Raw genomic sequence first — 19,955 nt, 5'->3', positions numbered from 1 at the left:
CAATTACCGTATTTTTTGCTCTATAAGACTCACTTTTTCCCTCCTAAAAAGCAAGGGGAAATGTGTGTGCGTCTTATGGAGCGAATGCAGGCTGTGCAGCTATCCCAGAAGCCAGAACAGCAAGAGGGATTGCTGCTTTCACTGCATAGCGATCCCTCTTGCTGTTCTGGCTTCTGAGATTCAGAATATTTTTTTTCTTGTTTTCCTCCTCCAAAAACTAGGTGCGTCTTGTCGTCTGGTGCGTCTTATAGAGCGAAAAATACGGTATGTCAACACCAGCATAACATTCAGTATTACTCTCTTCATCAGAATATAAATTCAGACTACTAAATTACAGATTTGTATTGTCCAATCTGGATTATTAGGATTGTTGTTGTTAATTTTGATTTGTGATCCCTTCCCTCTCACTGTAAGTTTGCCAGAGGGGTCTGTGCTAATACAAATAATGTTGAAACCCCTTCCTTCCTTTTTTATTTTATGCTGAAACACTTTATTACTTTGGAGGTCTCTCTACTACAAATCAGTTATTTCCTTCTCAATATGTCCCCTTTTCTGCTCCTATTCTATAGGAGTAGAGAGTAGAGAGTGTGCTGCAAATACTGTGTCCCATATGTTAAAAGCTATCAAGAGTCCACAGAGCACAGGTCAGTCGAAAGCGCTCCCAAGGAGTTGCTAGAAAGCTTATGCCTCTTTAAGGAGGTACATTTTGCATTAGTGGCTTAAAGAATGTCAAATGAGCATAAAAACGATAAAACAATACAAATTTCACTGCACAACAGAAATCACACAAATTTCAGAGATAGGACATGCAAAACCTAAAAATGATTTAGATGCACTCTAACTGATTTGGGGATGGAATTCCTTTTAAATCAAAACCTAAATATCTAATGTAATGCACATATATTTGAAAAAAAAAAAATTCCCAAAGCTTGTCTTCCTAATAGAAGAATATTCTCTTTAAGCACAATTGGTGCTATTCAGAGCTTTCTTTCCCCGGCTGGAACTCACCGGACATCAGTTCCGACACCTCTCAGGTGGATGCCATTGCCATTATAAGAGAACAAGGGGGTGTTCGTGGGGAGTCCCGACACCTCTTTTTCTAGAAAAATAGCACTACCATCCAATAAGAATATAAGAAGGGTCTGCTAGACCAGGAATGGCCATCTAGCCTAGCACCCTGATCTCACAGTGGCCTCCTAGAAGCGTGTGGGAAACTCATAAGCAAGATTCAAGAACAAAGCATTCTCCCCTCCTATTGTTCCAGCAACTGGGTTTAGAAGCATTTCTGTCTCCAGCTGTGGAGGCAGCGCATAGCCATCATGGCTGGAAACAGCACTAACAGCAGCAAGAGAGGAGCAGTAGAAGCTGGGGCAATGGCAAAGCAGGTAAAACTTTTGCCATCATCTCCCTTTGCTGCTACTCCCCACCCCACCCTGAAGAGAAGGGAGAAATGATGGACCCCCCCCCCCCCGGAGGATGTTGGACCCACCCGCTGTAGATTTGCAGCTGCTGGCCTGATGAGAGACTTCTAGGTGTGGTGGGGAGATTAAGGGGGGAACTGCTGGTTTGATGTGAATGATTTTTGGACTAGGGAGGGGGTTGAGGTTTGATTTATCTGCTCATTAGTGGATGGGAGTATTGCTTTGCTTATTGTTTGAGTACTGCTAATGTTGTTTGCTGCTGTTTATGGGGCTAGTGTGTTGTTATTCTATCACTTGTAAATTATATGAAAGATTACTGTATTATATGATTGCCCCCTCTTTCCTCATCCTATGGTAGTGTGGATGTGCACGTTTTGCTTTAATGTAAGCTGCTGGAACACCTTTGAGTGATACATGACTAATTAAAAAATAGTAAAGGTAAAGGACCCCTGGACAGTTAAGTCCAGTCAAAGGTGACTATGGGGTTGTGGTGCTCATCTTGCTTTCAGGCTGAGGGAGCCGGCGTTTGTCCACAGACATCTTTCTGGCTCATGTGGCCAGCATGACTAAACCACTTCTGGCGCAATGGAAAACCTTGATGGAAGCCAGAGCGCACGGAAACACCATTTACCTTCCTGCCGGAGTGGTACCTATTTATCTACTTGCACTGGTATGCTTTAGGACTGCTAGGTTGGCAGAAGCTGGGACAGAGCAATGGGAGCTCACCCCATCACGCAGATTCGAACTGCCGACCTTCTGATTGGCAAGCCCAAGAGGCTCAGTGGTTTAGACTACCGCTGTCCTCCATGAATTTGTCCAATCTTCTTTTAAAGCCCCCTAGGTTGGTGGCCATTACTGCCTCCTGTGGAACTGAGTTCCCTAGTTTAACCATGCACTGTGGAAAGAAGTATTTTCTTTAGACTGTCCTGAATCTTCCAGCGTGCAACTTCATTGGATGCCCATGAGTTCTAGAGTAAAGATGGTGAAAGACTTTTCTCTATTCACTTTTTCCGTGCCGGGCATAATTTTTTAATAATATTCTATCATGTCACCTCTCATGTGCCTTTTCAAACTGAATGGTCCGAAAATGCTCCGGTCTTTCTTCATAGGGGATTTGCTCCATTCCCTGGATCATTTTGATTGTCCTTTTCAACGGTAATGGTGTCTGCATGCCGGCAGAATGGACTTCCACTCATGGAAGGGGACTTATAGTCTTCCTGTCACACAAAATTGGGCATCACACAATGCTTAAGGCAAGATGGAATGCCAGCCAAGTAGAGAAAAGCGTCATAAATAAGTAGACCGCCCTCCCACCCTTCTGCTTGCCTTGTGCAAATTAAAGCATGTTAAATCATTCACAAACCACGGTAAGGGTACTTACTGTTTGCTCTTACTGTGCTGTGTAAGGTGCAGAGTATATTAAGCAGAGAAAGTATCTTCAGAGTTCGGCCCATTATTCCTCCAGACCTCAGCTTTTGCTGCCAGGTTTCTAAAAAAGGGCTGCAAGGATTTATCTGAAAGGCATGTTCTCCTGACCCATTAAGTTCTCTGAGATCAAATTCCACTCTTCATCTTTTCATCCAATTTGGGCTTGAATATTAGCTTAAAGCAATTGGAGACCCAGAGCCAACCCCCTACTGTCAGAAAAGCAACCTTCAAAGAGACAGGACTAAGGAAGAGGGAGGAATGAGTTTTTTATTTCTTCCTCCTAGCTACTTTTCAAAGCTTCATAAAAGACTGCTTTCATGAGAGTAACGAGAGTCATCATATTAATAGGAGGAATTATCTACATGGTTTGGCATCTTTCATGTTTGTTCTCAAAAGATGCTTTCTGAAAAACAAAATATTTCTGAAAATCACATTATGACCCATGTAATGGATACTGATGCATTTGGTTGGTTTTGAACATTTCCATTTTCAGGGTGGGACGGACAATTAAAACTCATTAATGAACAGAATGTATCCCTTTTCCCTATCTTGAGTACCTGTAAGTGCATGAAGTGCTTTACTATTAGTCTCTTTTCTCATCACAATAACTCTTGTGATGGGATTGTGACTTCCAGGATATTTCATGGCTGAGCATCCGTTCGAAGCTATGCGACAAATTATCCACTCCATTTCACTTTTGATGCTATTACACCATTCCAGAGTCCATTGTCACTGTGAGAACAAGCAAAAGGTAAGGCCAGATGTGTTTAGAAGTGTTAGGAGATTGTCCCATGATTTGAGCTGAGAACACATGCTACAAGTACCTTGCTGAAGTTGGGCATTACAACATTACCCAGCTGGATCTGGAGAAAAGCACATCTAGTCTAGACTCTTGTTCCCCATTTGGTCAGCTAGTGCCTGAGAAGCTTAGAAGCAGCACATCATTGAGGACAAGTCCTCCCCTACTGTTGTTCCACAACAGTTGCCATTCAGAGAGCAGAGCTCAGATGTACTGAAGCTAGGGGAGCCTCTGGTGGTCAAAGAGCACAATTGCAGTCAAAGCTAGGTGCCTGGCCAGGGTTGAGGTCTCCATGGATCTACAAATACAGCACTCTTGCTAATATTGGCGGTAGCAAGATGCAGAAAGGCAGCAGGAGTGTGTCTGCTTGGAGCCACTGGTATCTTCACGTGTTGGCTCTGTCCAAATTGTTTGGGAAACCTCCAATTCATTTTGGTCTCTGTACAGAAGTCTGTAAGGGACGTGGGTGGCGCTGTGGGTAAAAGCCTCAGCGCCTAGGGCTTGCCGATCAAAAGGTCGGTGGTTCGAATCCCTGCGGCGGGGTGCGCTCCCATTGTTCGGTCCCAGTGCCTGCCAACCTAGCAGTTCGAAAGCACTCCCAGGTGCAAGTAGATAAATAGGGACCGCTTACTAGTGGGAAGGTAAACGGCGTTTCCGTGTGCGGCTCTGGCTCGCCAGAGCAGTGATGTCACACTGGCCACGTGACCCGGAAGTGTCTCCGGACAGCGCTGGCCCCCGGCCTCTTAAGTGAGATGGGCGCACAACCCCAGAGTCTGTCAAGACTGGCCCGTACGGGCAGGGGTACCTTTACCTTTACACAAGTCTGTACATGCAGAGTCCTTCAGTACTGATTCTATAGTGATGGAGTTGTTATCCTGTCCATGTGCTCAGATAAATGTTTGAACAGTACTATTGCTTTTCCCTATTTAAGACAACTTCTGATAAGGTTTGGCCATTGTGAAAGTGGCACCTCCAGGGGGATAGATAGAATAATGGAATTGATGCTTGTTTTTCCACTTGGCTGGTGGTGCTTCTTGCTTGAAGGACACTGGCACCCCTCCCCATGCTTTCAGGTGTTTATGAAAATGGTAAAAGGTGCAAGTCAAAATAATGTGACCATGTTAGGACATGATTTTGCCATAGTAATGCCAACCCAACTGCCTTGGTCATCTACCATCAACAGTCCACTTTGGGAAGGATTCTGTAGGGTAACCAGCCTCATAATACTGTCCTGTGGGATTAATCTGAAATAGGGTTGCCGTATTTCAAAAAGTATAATTCCTGAGCTTTTTTCAAAGAAACCCACCAAAATTGTTAAGCTTTTTGGGGAAAACCGAACGACTGCTTTTCCCACCTGGTTGCCATACATCTGGGTTTCCTCTTGTCATTTTGCAGATTCAGCAAAATTCCCCCAACACCAATTTTCCTGATCTATGGCAAGCCTGCTTTGAAATAGGTGGATTTTGTTGTTTTTAGGCAGTGCATTGCCTACTAATTTGCACCCTTTCCAATCACTTTCTGTTGTAACTTTATAGACAATACACCTTGTCACTTTTATTTATTGTATTTTTATGTTTTGAGTTTGTTTGTGCCACATTTTTGTGTTCAAGAGTTATCCCCCTTCTGCCTTCCCCCTTTAGTTGAATGGCTGGTGAGTGAGAGTTCCTTTTCATTCCTGTTAGTATCCTTTATTTCCATTTGATATTGTGTATTTTTGCAGTTATCCCCTTTTCCTCTTCTCAGATGTCTACAAATTTTCAGACCAACTGTATAAAAAACAATAGACGGGAAGGATTAACAAACATTTTATTCACCCAGAAATGTTCACTTTTGCCCTTGTGGAAGAATCACTATGACTATCAGTTTTAAATCTAGCAGGTTTCATCTCATGGCAGTGAAAGAGATAAATAGATATAGATGATAGATAGATAGATAGATAGATGATAGATAAATAGATATAGATGATAGATAGATAGATGATAGATATGTCATACAGCTAAGTCAAAACGCAGTCAAAATTCACAGTAAAAAAGAAAAAATTTACTGAGGCAAACAGACTTCTTTATAAACACTGTACAAACAATAATGGGAAAGAGAAAACTATGACTTCCTGTAACTGAAACAATATTTGTACAACTTAAGGGTTCCTGCTTTGGGAGATATCTGCCTGCAATTTGGCAGGCTTAATCCACTCTGGAGAAACTCCCCTTCCCGTAAATTTCATCCACATCAGTAAAAATGAGGGCGGGGTTTAGCCATTTTCACATCTCTATAACAATGAATCATGGGAAACAGAGCTTCCTTTTTAACAAAGCTGATTTGGACACAGATTATGAGTCAAATGGGATATATCAACTTGGAAAAGTTAGGGCTGTTTCATAAAGCAGTTCTCTTGGTCCACATTGATACTCATAAAATGAGATGCTTATATGTCCCAACGCTGCCACACATACACATTCTGGAACTTTTTGCAGTCCAGGTATAAAAGAACTGCAAATACTTACAGGATTCAACAAAGGCTGCAATTAAGTAAAACCCTTGAAAGATTACAAGAACGTTTTATCTGGGATGGTTATAAAGAAGCTCAAAGGTCAGTTCATGATCCTGACCCACTATCTTGCCCAACTCATGGAGGCACAATGGAATAATAAAATAGGTACTAGACACAAACACATGCAGAGAAACATAGTGTTACAGAGGTTGGGTGCCATCTCTGCTCAGCTGTAGAAAGATTCTGGGAAGACCCTGGCGCTCACTCATGGTCTGAGTTCAAGATGTGGCGGAGGCTGTCATACCTTTAAGAAATATGACCTATTTGCATATTTACACCTGAATTGAGATGGAAGGAGCCCAGATCTTACAGCATAGTCATCTCAAGAGGGGCTTCTTCCCCACAGCAATGCAGCACCGTTCATCATGGTTAAAGGCTTGGCTTATCACTCGCTAGCTATGTGAAACTGCCTTGGTTTGTGATCCTAAACTGAATGGCTCTTCTGGGTTTCAGTCGGGGGAGATTTCCAGCCTTACCTGGAGATGCCAGGGACTGGACCACCTGGGAGCTTCTACATACAAAGCAGATTGTCTAGCCTATGAAGTAGGCGTGCAATGGAAGTGAGATTTTTAAAAAGCACAAATATAGTAGCAGTATTGGATAACCTTTCTGTTGTCTATGGATTCAGCATTTTGGAGCAGAGCAATCCTACCACAGGGGGAGATTCATGGTGGTGTTACCACTATTTTGTAAACCGTGTCAGCTAGGGCAGGCCAGGGCAATTCACCTCCAATTTAAAGGGATGAACCATTTCATGCCTTAGGCCAGTGCAGCTTTTGCCTGTGGGCCTGAAGAACCTTGACTGGCCCGACATGCTGCCAAACTACTTTTTCAGTTCCTGTACCATAGGCACCACAAAGACTATAGATTGCCCCTTCATTGTAGTTTAGCCTCATTGTCACTGAACAATAATGCAAGACCAAAATGGCTGATTCCTACGAACTGCCACAGTTACTTGTTTCTAACATTTTAAAATATTATCTTTGTTGCTGTGGGATACGGATAGAAGATTAGTTTTAGGCAACCTGACTGAAGCTTTTGGAATATTCAAGGTTTATATGTTTCAGACCAGCAATTTTTAAGTGAAAATATATCAGACTGGATATCATGTATGACAAACTTGTATCATGGCATAGGTATGAACACACAACAAATGAAGCAGATAAAAAGTTTATTATTGCTGCAGGTTAACTCAATTTTCAAACATAATAATAAACATCTGTCTATCAACATTATAGTTTTAAGAAAGCAAATACCATAATTTATTTGGTTAATATGAATATATAATAATATAACTTCCAAAAATTATGAAATATTTACACATTTTACTTATGTTTGTACATCAATAAAATTAAAAATGTATGGTTAAATTACTTTACATTAAATGTATTTTGATAGGGATTTGACCCAGGAAGAAAATAAAGTCAATACTGGGTCATATCCAATGTCAGTCCAGCTCAGAGTAGACCCATTGAAAATAATGGACATAAAGAACTTAGGTCCACTATTTTCAATGTGTACACTCGGAGTACAACCTAGTTGGTCACAACCGTTAATATTCTTCCTATAACAGGTATTTCCTCTGTATCAAACCCAACTAGATACCCTTTTATATCTTTTCACACACAAAAATGGAAAACAATATAGTAATGCAATACATCCCAAATAAAATTGTTAGAATGCTGAAAATACCTGCTGACAGATTAGCAGACACTTCTTCTCAGTTTTAAAATGCTGCTTCAGAGTCTGAGTTTCAGGATACAAGCCTATATCTGCTTGTTTAAGAGCAACGGCAATTGAAATCAACAGGACTTACTTTTGAGTAGATAAGTAGTAGTTTTACTTCTCCCATTTGGTAATTATATTATCTACACTTAAACAAAATGTATGTTTAGATGTTGCTCCGGCAGAGGCAACTGTTGATGGAAGAGGAAGGGATGCAAATTTTGCTGATTTTCACAGCCTCCGGCACCACCCAAAAATCTGTTCTGAAGGTTTGGGAGAGCATCCAGAGTAGGTTTTTCATAATTATGAAAACAGAAGGGAGGGAGAATGGGCAAAAAGTGTCTCCTTGCCTCTTGCATTAATGGATGCCTCTGTTGGATCAAATGCTTTTGCACTCACTAGATGCAACACTTTACATTTTTGTTACATTAGAAACCCTATGGGATTCTAGAGTAGAAACCTACAGTTTCTGTGCTAAAGAAATGCATCAGCTAAAAACCTAAATTCAACTGCTAATGAAAGTAAAAATACTTTACATAAAGACAAGTAATATTTAATTTATTTTTATGTCCCAGGGCTCACTTGTAATTTTCCATTACTGAGTGCGACTTAATTAGATTTTTATAATGTTGCAGTGCCTCAGTCTGTTTTTTAAATGCATTTCACACACATGATCAAGGTATGACACATTTTAGGAAAAAACTAAGCTACAGAATAACTAAATCATGTGTGGGGAGGTGCCCACTCAAAGCAAATAACTGTAGAAAATATATTCTGAACAGGATACATTGGAGTTTCACTCTATTTTAAAAGTAGAAACACATGTTCAGCATAAGACTTAAAGCAGAACCAGTTTGAAATAAATATGCCAGCATACCTTTTCTCTGATTCTTCAAATATTTGGACAACTCCAAACAACTTGGTTGACAGTGTGATCTTGTCCGTGTTAAACCACATTAATAGAATGTAACTAGGCTATTCAGTGCATAGTTGTGATGGGTACACAGTAACACCAACTAGCAACCAGTTCTGGCTAGTTATAACTTTTTGCTTCTATTCATGGAAGGATAACTCTGCTCATGGAAACAGCCATTTTATAAAGTGCTGTGTCTCTTTATAAAGGAGCAAAAGGTCAGGATGCAAGCCAATCTGTTCTGTAAAATCAATATCCAGGTCTCAAACATGAGTCAAAAGTCCATTGTTTATATTCAACAGAACAATAAAAAGGCTTATCATGACTTGAACTTTGTGTGACAACACCAAATTGCAAATATTGACTCATTTGTCTTTTAAGGAAATCTTTCAGTTTTTAGCTTCTAAGGCAGCCAAAATATGTAGAGCAAAATCATGAAATATGCAGAATGCATTTCAGAAGGCTCAATCATATACTACAAATTAGAAAAGCAGTGTTAAAAAAAGACCACTGATTCATTTAATTTCAGGAATCATCAAATGTTGTAATACAAATAATACTTAAAATTAGAGTACCAATAAGAAAAGGGATATATAAACTCAAATATCTCTTTAGTCATAAGGCCATTAGGCAGCTTTGAATGAAATCTGTGTCTCTTCGCCAATTTGTAAATGGAAACAGTGATTTCGTTCAGAGGGCTACTGTAATGTGGCAAACAATGTATAAAAATTTGAAGTCTGTTTAACAGTTTGTAGATTTTAGTTGTTGGAGGTTTTCAGCCATAAGTGACCTATTTATAACATTGTCAGCAGAATCAGATTAATACTTCTCTCTCTCTCTCTCTCTCTCTCTCTCTCTCTCTCTCTCTCTCTCACACACACACACACACACACACACAAAAAAAAAAAATAGGGATGCAGTACATATCTGGGTAAAGTTTTCACAGGAAAACACTGTTTCAACACCTCCTTGAGTCTTTATCTTCCCTCCCCATACCCTATATCCTTTTTAATGACAGGTTATCTGTTAACAAACATGTTAATCATGTGAAAAATGTGATATGGCTATTCTTCAGTATAACAGCTTAAATATATAGCTATATAAATAATAAGTGCACAAAATGTACTTTTGTCCACAAAACAATATGAGTTGTAGCAAATGTTTCTCATAGTAAGAACAGACTCACTGAAATTCATGGATGTAACTATTTGGGTCCATTAATTTCAGTAAGTCTACTTTGAACAAACCTTACCGCTAGCTGATTGCAATCCTATGTTAATAGCTTCCTGTAGACACTGTTACCAAGTGTACTGGTGCAAGTACCCCTTCTACTGGTCCTAGTCATTAACTGGCCACTGGTACTGGTACTGCAAGATTCAGAGGTCTTTTTACAGCAAAAAAGATTGATAAGGTGTCGCTGGCATTCAGAAGAGGTGTAATAATAGATCAAAGGATCAATGCAGCAACTTACACTGCTGGTACAGACACAGATGAGATAGGCAAAGTAGATATTCCCCAAGTAGTTTTTGTAAGAAAAACTGATGTAGTGAATTAACAAAAGGACATTGGTTGGACCAAAGCACATAATAAAAATGGAGAAAACAGCTACAGACAATAATAAAGCCCGTGTTTTCTTGCTCTGCTTTGCGGCAACATTTGAAGAGCTAAGAGTCCGGATGATACACACATAGCAAACAGCAGAAACAATTAATGGCACAAAAAAGAAGAGAGAAGAGAAAATGGTGAAAAAAATAAGGTAATAGCCTTTAAGATCATCTTTGTTCGACACATCATGACACGTTGTAATGTTTAACTGAGGGATTCTTTGGGTTTGCTCATTGATTAGCAGAGGTATCACTCCAGCTATTGCTACAAGCCAGATGGCAAGACAGACCACAAAGGCACGTCTTCGTGTGCGCCATGACAGGGACTGCATTGGGTACACCACGGCCAGGAAACGGTCCATGCTTATCACCATCATCAGCAGGATAGAGCAGTACATGTTGCAGTAGAAGGTAGCAGTGACAAAACGACACATTTCAGGTCCAAATGCCCAATTGTTCCCAGAAAAATGGTAGACAATCTTAAAAGGAAGAACACTCACAAAGAGAACATCAGCAGAAGCCAGGCTGAGCATGTACACTGCAGCTGGCTTTTTCACCTTCATTTTTATCAGGAACACAAGAATCGCCATGATGTTCAGAGGAAGACTCAGCGCAACAACTAGGGTATAAACTGATGGAACAAAAATGGTCAGCCATCCACTAGTCAGGTACTCCTTGACATCTCCAGAGATCCGTTTAGGTAGCAGCATTCGTGTTTCTCGAAGGAAAATACTTTCATTGATAGAACCCGATCCAATTTCTGAATCGTTTTCAATGTCATCGTCTCCCAATGGGATTTTTTCATATTCTTCTTCTGTTGAATAGGGAAAGGTTTTTGGTCCAATCTGAGCGAAAGATTCTAGAAAATGAAGTTTATATAAGGTTATTAAACATATTAGGTAACTCAGACATTTAGCAGAAAATACTTTTCTGAAGTAAAATTCTTTTGTGGACTAGAAAAAGGCATATTCACTGCCTTTTCCATTTTTCAAATATCTTGTACAATTAGCATGTTACTTCCTTTATTCTACCTTTTCATTCCCCCCCCCCGTGTTTATGATAGCTGCTTTTAAGTAATTTACATTCTGTTATTTACAATATCTTGTCTGCACCTATTAAGATGACATTAACGTATAAAACAGGTTCCTATTCATCACCTCTGAAATTTTAACAACAGCAGTTACAAACTGCTTATTATTCACTGAATATTCATCAGATACTTTCCCAGACTATTTAAATATATGTTTCAATGCAAGAAACATTCAAATTCCAAAAGTATTTATCTTGATTATCAAGTGAAACTTTGCCGAAAATCATGGACTTTCCCTTGCCTCAGTAAGCTAAAGATAGCGTATTGGATAGGACACAATTCTTTAGATAGGACACAATTCTTATTACAGTACATGGAATGTTTGTTCTGGGTTAACATCTACCTGATAGCCCATGTTGTATTGTGCTTTGTTCTGAAAGGCTTGCTCATATTTCGCTGCTTGAATATCACATCAAAGAATTGGAGTGCTATGATAAGAGAACTCAGAATGATTTTGTTTCTATATTCCCCATTAAAATTGGCCATCGTTGTTCCGGTATACAGCACTTTGAGCCTGTAGGTTTTCTTCAGACAGGTTGGAGAAAACCCGGTACTAATTGTGTCACCCACAACGACTTATCTTTTAATTCCTACCTATATCTTAGACAAAACAACTCTCTTAAAGTTTTTGGTGTCCAGTTTCATGCATAAAGAAATAATTAGTAATAACAAGAATAACAACAAAGTGTATATTATACAGGAAATTAGTCCTTTAAAAATCATTTCAGATATATTCTAACCCCAACCTCACAGCCTTCGCAGGACACAGCCCTCATCTGCACACTGTCTGGGGGGGGGGGTCCCCTAGAGCAGTATTCAGGGGACCTGGAGCTACAGGGGAAGGAGACATCACCTCATTCCTTTCCTCCACTGTGACCACAGCTCCATCACTAATATGGATTCAATCATTTATGACTTCAGAAAAGAACTACTGTGATAGATGATCCAAGATGTCATTTGTGAAAAACTATAAAATGTCCATAGCACATGGAAAGTAACTGATGCTGAAGTTTGTTCCCCAGGGGTTGTATACTTTAGGCTGTCTACTAACCCAGTGCCTGTCAAGCTACTGAAAAGGCATGACAGGAAAGATCATTTAGACTACTGGAATGGCATTCACAGTACAAAAGAATGGATCAAAGATCATGTGACTTCTCATCAGCCTCAAAGTGTTTTTGCACTGCTAAACAAACTCAGTATTCTGTAGACTGTACTTTGGTCATTCAGCATTATTCACAAATAAGGAAGAACAGAAGAGCTGGAAACATCAGCTTCAGTGGGGTTTTCCTCCATATAGGGCTTTCATATCCTAAAACATTAGTTGTTCCAAATGCTCCTAAACTTACTGATTTTATGAGGCTTAATAGAGTGAGTGTTGTTAGGATAAAAATATGTAATAGAGAGTGGCACATATCTATTGTTTGTGCAACAAGCATGATGTCACACTGACCTTTCATGATCTAGTTCTTAAAAAAAATGTTGCTACTGAAGTTTAATCCTCAACACAGATATCTCTTAAATTGATTTTAAATAAAGCACTATTGTGACTTATTTTGACACATCCTGTAATGGTTCTTGGGGTTGCTCGTGCATAAGCCGGTGCTTATCTCCCCGGCTGGGTGCAAACACCTGGCTGGGTTGCCTAATTGAACCTTTTCTGTCCGGACAGCCACTCACCCGTGGCTGACTCAATCGCTGGCAGAATCCGTCAGTGGGTGTTTCTTAAACTTCTTCCAGCAAAGAAGCTCTTTGACGCCTAGTCTCCTCCTACTCTCTCTGCATGAAAGCCTTCTGCGCAAGGAGGGCGTGGGCAACGGAGGACCCCTACTCTCCCTGCTGGTCCCAGGCAAGGAGTCATCTGCCCCCCTTCTCCACTGGTGCTACGCTGATTCTCTTTCCCAGAAGATGGGCTGCTTCTCCCAATCCCTGGATGCTCTCTGGAATCCCTCTGGCTTTTGCTCTCTCCCTCCGGCACTGATGGCAGTTCCCTGACACACCCGTTCACTTTATGCCGAAATTCGACACACAATCCCAGTCCAGACTAAGTTACTCCAAAACCATGATTAATTATTTGTGCTCAACATAAACAACAGTCTCTGCCTAGTATGGAGAGCCAAATGAAGATTAGAAACTGACACATTCCTAAGCAAATTTTGTAACTTAAAATGCATTTGCTTTCAATTACTCCCAATATTAAACCTTCCAGATGTATCTCGCAAGAAAGGTATCTTTAAAGAACACCAACAGTCACTGAATACTTCTCGTGAGTAAACAGTTCCAACAGCTTTAACAAAAATACAGCTGTTAGAAGATAGACCCAAGGCCATGACTGCTATTCATGACTGCATTTGGTGCAGAAGCATCTTTCATAAAATGTCAAAGTCTGCAGATGCTGGTCAGGTGAACGGAGTTGTGGTGCTTATAGTACAAAGCTTTTGTGGTTGAGGCATAAGAGAAGAAAGATTGAGTCATCCACCACATCCAGCCACTGAGGGACATCTTCTATAAAACAAATTAAGTACAGTGGTACCTCGGGTTACAGACGCTTCAGGTTACAGACTCCACTAACCCTCTTAACCTTGGGTTAAGAACTTTGGTTCAGGATGAGAACAGAAACTGCGTGGCGGCAGCGCGAGGCCCCATTAGCTAAAGTGGTACCTCAGGTTAAGAACAGTTTCAGGTTAAGAACAGACCTCCAGAACGAATTAAGTTCTTAACCAAAGGTTAATTTTCACCTACTTGGTTGGAAGTGCCATCCAGTCTCTCTCTCTCTCTCTCTCTCTCTCTCTCTCTCTCTCTCTCTCACACACACACACACAAAACACAACACCTTGATGACAAAGTGCCTCTCTCAGTTGCTCCAGCTGTTTGTGTTTCAAAGACACATCTGTAAGATTTACTACCCCTTTTGTACTGCTTTTAAAATTACCGTTGCATTTGTGTGGGAGTAATTTATTATTTAATGTTATTACTTACTGAATATATATATATATATATATATATATATATATATATGAAGAAGAGTTTGGATTTGATATCCTGCCTTTCACTCCCTTTAAGGAGTCTCAAAGCGGCTAACATTCTCCTTTCCCTTCCTCCCCCACAACAAACACTCTGTGGGGTGAGTGGGGCTGAGAGACTTCAAGGAAGTGTGACTAGCCCAAGGTCACCCAGCAGCTGCATGTGGAGGAGCGGAGACGCGAACCCGGTTCCCCAGATTACAAGACTACCGCTCTCAACCACTACACCACACTGGTGCTCTCTCTCTCTCTATTGTTTGTGAATATATATAACAGAAAAACACACACACACACATGCACACAAATCGGTCCACATATTAATTCCCACTGATTTCAATTGGTCTGCTCTAGACATGATTATGCCAAACATGATCCAGTCCAAGGCATGAACACAGTATTCAAACTGGGCAATTGAAATTAAGTCAAATGTGAAATCAAAGCCAGAGTTAACTTGGAAAACACACTAGATCAGACCTGGAACCCACCTTTAACTCAAACCTGCATTTAGGCACCAGTTTCTTAACCCCCCCCTACTGCATTTGTATGGTGGTAGTGTTGCTTCTTCAACACAACTTGATTTAGGCCCTTACCTGGTGGTGGGTCCCACTCACCAGCAGATGACCAAGGCACGAGGTAAGAGAGCCAGTATAAGTCAAATAGTGTTGTGTTCCCTAGTGGTTGGAATCGTAATCCTCAAGCTGCAAAGTCTATTTTCAGGCAACTGATCTTTATTGAATTACAATTATTTACCCATCAAGTCCTTCTGTTAATTTAACTCTGTGCCCTTCTGCGCATACACCCAAACTTACTAATGTCTTGTTAACAAGAGCCGCAGACTGGCGTCTATAGTTTTAAAGTATTCACCCAACACGTATTTTTTTGTCATGGGAAGCAAAGGCAGATTGATCACCAAGTGGTGGGGAAACAAGTTACAGTGATACCTCGGTTTACAAACTTAATCCATTCCGGAAGTCCATTCTTAAACCAAAGCATTCTTAAACCAAGGCGTGCTTTCCCATAGCATCAGGGGACTCAATTTACAAATGGAACACACTCAACAGGAAGCGAAATATGTTCTTATTCCAAGGCAAAGTTTACAAACCGAAACACATACTTCCGGATTTGCAGCGTTCTTAAACCAAATGGTTCATAAACTAAGCTGTTTTTAAACCAAGGTACCACTGTACTCTTTTTCTTCTTGTACTAACCACAGTTGATATCCAAAAGGAGCAACTTTAAATTTAACACATGAAGTTTGTCTTTCTCATAAGTTTAACAAAAAACTAACCTTGAAGTAAAAAATAACAACCATCTAGATAGATAATAAAACGTTGATGGTAATGTTCAATTTGATCCACTTTTCCCCTGTTCTGTTCATGGTGATAAGCAAATGACTCACTCAGCGTTTTAGGTCAACATACTATCTGTCAGCAATGTGAAAAATATAGCAACAATGGAGGAAAATAAACAACCAGCGAGATTCCCTCTTCCCTACACTGCCGTACTTTATGAGAACAAAGAAAGAGAATGGATCACAGAGTTCCTTTGCAATAAATCCAGGCAGTAAAAACTCCCCCATGAACTCACAACTTTTTCAAGTTGTCAAAACATAAGACAAATGGCAAACATTTGATCTGTTAAGGCAACCATTTGTTTATGTGCAGAAATATCAAAAACCACTTCCTAAGCCAAGAATTATCTTTTTTACTGATTAAAATACATCATGCATGGTTTATAAGCCATATCAATTCAGAAAGAAGTTACTCATAGAAAGAAAGCAAACAATGACTCTCAGGTTCTGTAACTTTCACATTCCATATCTTTTTATTTATTTTATTCATTAAATTTCCATACCGCCCTTCATGTATGACATCACAGGGTGGTTTACAATATAAAAACACAAAAATACATAGCATAGTAACAAACAAAAATAATAATTCCCCCCTGTAGTTTAAAAGGCCAGTTCTCCTGTTTCCGCCCACCAGACCTCTCATGGAGGAAGCACGTGAAGAAAGGACTGTGCAGGGTCCAGGTTGTTTCATATATATTTTTACTGTACAGGTGCAATGGACTGATGTACTGAAAATTGGTTGCTCATCTCCCTTTGACATTAACGATATTTAAGGAATCTAAGAGAAACCCTAAAAACTTAAAAGCCTTCCTTTGTATCCATGCAACTATGGAGGTGCTCCCCAACAACCAACAAAACTTTATGTTCTGTGAGAGTTGCATATCCCCATTTATTACTCAGTCAAGTGTTCAAACCCTACGCATTCTTGCCTGTAAAAGAACTTAACGGCATCTACAGGATTGCGCTGAATAAACGCCATAAATAGGAGGAAGAGAGAGAGAGAGAGAGAGAGAGAGAGAGAGAGAGAGAGAGAGAGAGAAAAGGCGACGGTAAAGATCCCACCCCCTTCTTTTGAGGAAGAGCCCCCTCCCCACCCACATCAAAAGGGTCGCATCTCCGGCAACTTGGCGGCAGTGGCGTCAACAACCCTGGCATCCTGTAACATGAGCCAGGAAAGAATAAGGCGAATCGAAGTATCAAAGGCATTCCTGCAGCCAGCTTTGTTCTGTCAGAAGGATTTACTTTTACATATTGCACGCGCGCCTCCGCCAGCAGAGCTGCTTTCCTCTTTGGCTCCCCGGGAAAAGGACCCCTAAGAAGAGCCCCGCAGGATCAGGCCAATGGCCCACCTAGTCCAGCATCCCCTTCCCGAGTGTTTACCCCCCCCCCCCACTTTTCATTGGCTGTGTGCCATTCACACCAATGGAACTCGAGTATGGATTACTTGTAATTCAATCCGACGCGACTTCCTGGAAGCGTCCCTCTCGCCCCCTCAGCAGCCCCGGGATGGTGTCCTCCGAAACATGGCTGAGCTGCCTCCCCGCCTCCCTCCTCCTCCTCCCAGCGAGCGACCACCCAAAACCTGGCTCCCCTCTGGCGGGAGAGAGCCCCGTCGTCGCCACCTACCATTTCCCAACGAGGGAAGGCAGAGCAGGGGACACACCAGCGCTGCGCTGCAGCCCAGCAGCAACAGCGAGACCGGCGGCTGCCCCATGGCCGCCTCAGGGGGCAAAAGCACCGAGCTCGCGGGCGCAAAGGGTCAGCTCCCGCCGCCGCCTCCGAAGTCTCCCCGGGCTGCTTTGAGGGACCGCAGGCACCGCAGGCGGACAGGCGAGGAAGCGCGCTGAGTGTGGCGGAGGCGGCCTGAGGGAAGAGTCGCCGCCCCAAAGGCGGAGGAGTGGGCGGGAAGCTCTGACGGGAATCCGCCCTCCAGTGTCGAGCGCCAGTTCACCGCCTTTACTACTGATGGTTTTTAAGGGCTCTAGGAGATAATTAAAATGCAAAAGCCACAATAAGCTAAAAAGCCACAAAAATAATAGAAGCCACTACTAACCCAGAGCTAATATTTGTGTCTCACCAAGAGCTGTTTTGTGAATTATCATTAGAATACATAGTTGTGTCACTGTACTTTTCTACTAAGCCGATATTTTACAGTTCCTCCCCACCACGTGTATAATATACATCTGTAACTCAGAATAACACTTCATGCATCTAAGAAAGTGCACGGAAGTCCTCAAAAGCTTTTGTCATAATTCAGTGGTTCCCATTTGATGGTCCAGGAACCCCAGGGGGTCTGTGTTCTGTGGCACCATTCACACGACAAAAATATCATTTTCAAAAGTAGGGGGTCCATGGCTTGAAAAAACAGGGGGTCCACAGTCCTTAGCTAATTGGGAACCACTGTCATAATTTATGTACCATATTGGTCCTTGAAGGTCTCACACAAGGCTTGTTTTTGCTGCAAAAGACAATCAGGGCTACTCCTCTGGAAATGGTTCAACGTTTTATCAAAGCAGCTCTGCAAAATAAAAAAAGTTCTTTGTCCAGTATCTTAAAAACAATAAGATATGTACCGAAAGAGCATCTCTGGGTAGAATTTTCATAACTGGAGTGCCACCGCTGAAAATGTCCTCTGTGGCCATTACAGTGGTACCTTGGGTTACATATGCTTCAGGTTACATATGCTTCAGGTTACAGACTCTGCTAACCCAGAAATAGTGCTTCAGGTTAAGAGCTTTGCTTCAGGATGAGAACAGAAATCATGCTCCCGCGGCACGGTGGCAGCAGGAGGCCGCATTAGCTAAAGTCGTGCTTCAGGTTAAGAACGGACCTCTGGAATGAATTAAGTACTTAACCCGAGGTACCACTGTACTAGCATCTCAAAAGACAGAGGTACCGTATTGGCCCGAATATAAGCTGTATCTGAATATAAGCCACACCTTTAAAATTCAAGGGGAAAAAACAAAAAAAAACACAATCTCCGAATATATTCCACTCCATTTAAATTCCGCAGGCACATCCGTTCCATTTTACTATATGTCTGTTTCAGCAGCGATATAGTAAAAGCCAATTTTTGTAAGGTTGTGAATTTAACCCGCACTTTACCTTTTCACGGAATTTGGAAAAAAGTGAGGTTTATATTCAGGCCAATAGAGTACTACAGGAGTCACTCAACATCTTAATGTGCCTATATAGAGACAAGCTACCCTGGTCCTAAGTCATGAAGGCCAAAACCTTACTGTATCATTCTTTAAAGATCACATCAGATCCATTTGTACCCCTGTTCAGTACTGATCTGAAATAAATAAGATATATTCACCTCATTTTCACAGAAACACAGGAAAAACACAGAGGAAGCCTGCAACTTACGTGGGGATCATGCCTAAAGCAAAAATCGTGCATGGTCAAAACTCATTGGGCTCGATGGTGGGAGGGATTGCCAACACCATTTTTACAGAACCCTTTTAAATTACTATTATTGGCCACACATATAAAGCTGAATGCACACAAGTTAAATATGTGTAAGTTGTGGGATTACTGTACTTACTCCAGTACACTTTCCCCAACTGAAAGTATATCCGTTCCTGAAATATAAATGCCAGTAACAACCCGGCAGATGCTCACTTATTTCCTAGATTTCACAGTGGAACATGAATGGTCTCTCTTCCTGTTAGGAAGATCTATGGATTTGCATATGATCAAATACTAAAAAGTAAAACACATACGTAGACAAAGTATCTAGCTGCCCTCTTCTCAAGCCTAATTCATTTGTCATCCACAGCACAGACAATAGTACCAGCCCTCTAGAGAACAGAAGAGCCTCAAAACCATGCATCTTTGTACAGCAAGAACAAACAGCTAAGTAATTAATTAAGGAATGCATAGAGTTCAAGCATTTTTTTCATTGGAGACCTGACATGTCTTTTACAGGCCTCTGTCTAGTAGGGTAAATGATGCAATGATGGAAGTAACTCCACGAGTTTGTGTTTGATAATGATGCAGACTTCTTTTGCATTTGTTTTCGTTTGTTCAAGAGCATCAGTTGGACTGTTT

General features: G+C 41.2%; 1 protein-coding gene across 2 annotated transcripts; it reads right to left on the bottom strand.

The window, feature by feature from the left end:
* Positions 1 to 7,353: 7,353 nt before the first annotated feature.
* Positions 7,354 to 17,788, bottom strand: LOC310659952 (proteinase-activated receptor 1-like). Of its 2 annotated transcripts, XR_014503082.1 has the most exons (3): positions 17,529 to 17,764; positions 9,735 to 11,300; positions 7,354 to 9,695 (listed from the first exon to the last, which is right to left on the bottom strand). XR_014503082.1 is itself a non-coding variant. In XM_083404193.1 (2 exons), exons 1-2 carry the CDS (start codon positions 17,614 to 17,616, stop codon positions 10,108 to 10,110), a joined length of 1,281 nt encoding a protein of 426 aa, XP_083260319.1. In that variant the 5' UTR covers positions 17,617 to 17,788; the 3' UTR covers positions 7,354 to 10,107. The 2 variants fall into 2 exon arrangements, 1 of the variants encoding a protein (XP_083260319.1); XM_083404193.1 differs by having other exon boundaries at positions 7,354 to 11,300; positions 17,529 to 17,788.
* Positions 17,789 to 19,955: the final 2,167 nt, after the last annotated feature.

The sequence above is a fragment of the Podarcis tiliguerta genome, assembly GCF_965153285.1.
Source record: "Podarcis tiliguerta genome assembly, chromosome: 11".
Lineage (NCBI taxonomy): Eukaryota > Metazoa > Chordata > Lepidosauria > Squamata > Lacertidae > Podarcis > Podarcis tiliguerta.
Note: the sequence above shows the minus strand (reverse complement) of the source record. Positions and strands in the feature narration are given on the sequence as shown.

Bases quoted from the DNA above. Each gene is read 5' to 3' on its own strand.
- LOC310659952 (XM_083404193.1), bottom strand. From the start codon at position 17,616: ATGGGGCAGCCGCCGGTCTCGCTGTTGCTGCTGGGCTGCAGCGCAGCG. The intron at 11,301-17,528 runs GTAGGTGGCGAC...TTCATTTTCTAG, and splicing joins CCTTCCCTCGTTGGGAAATG to AATCTTTCGCTCAGATTGGA.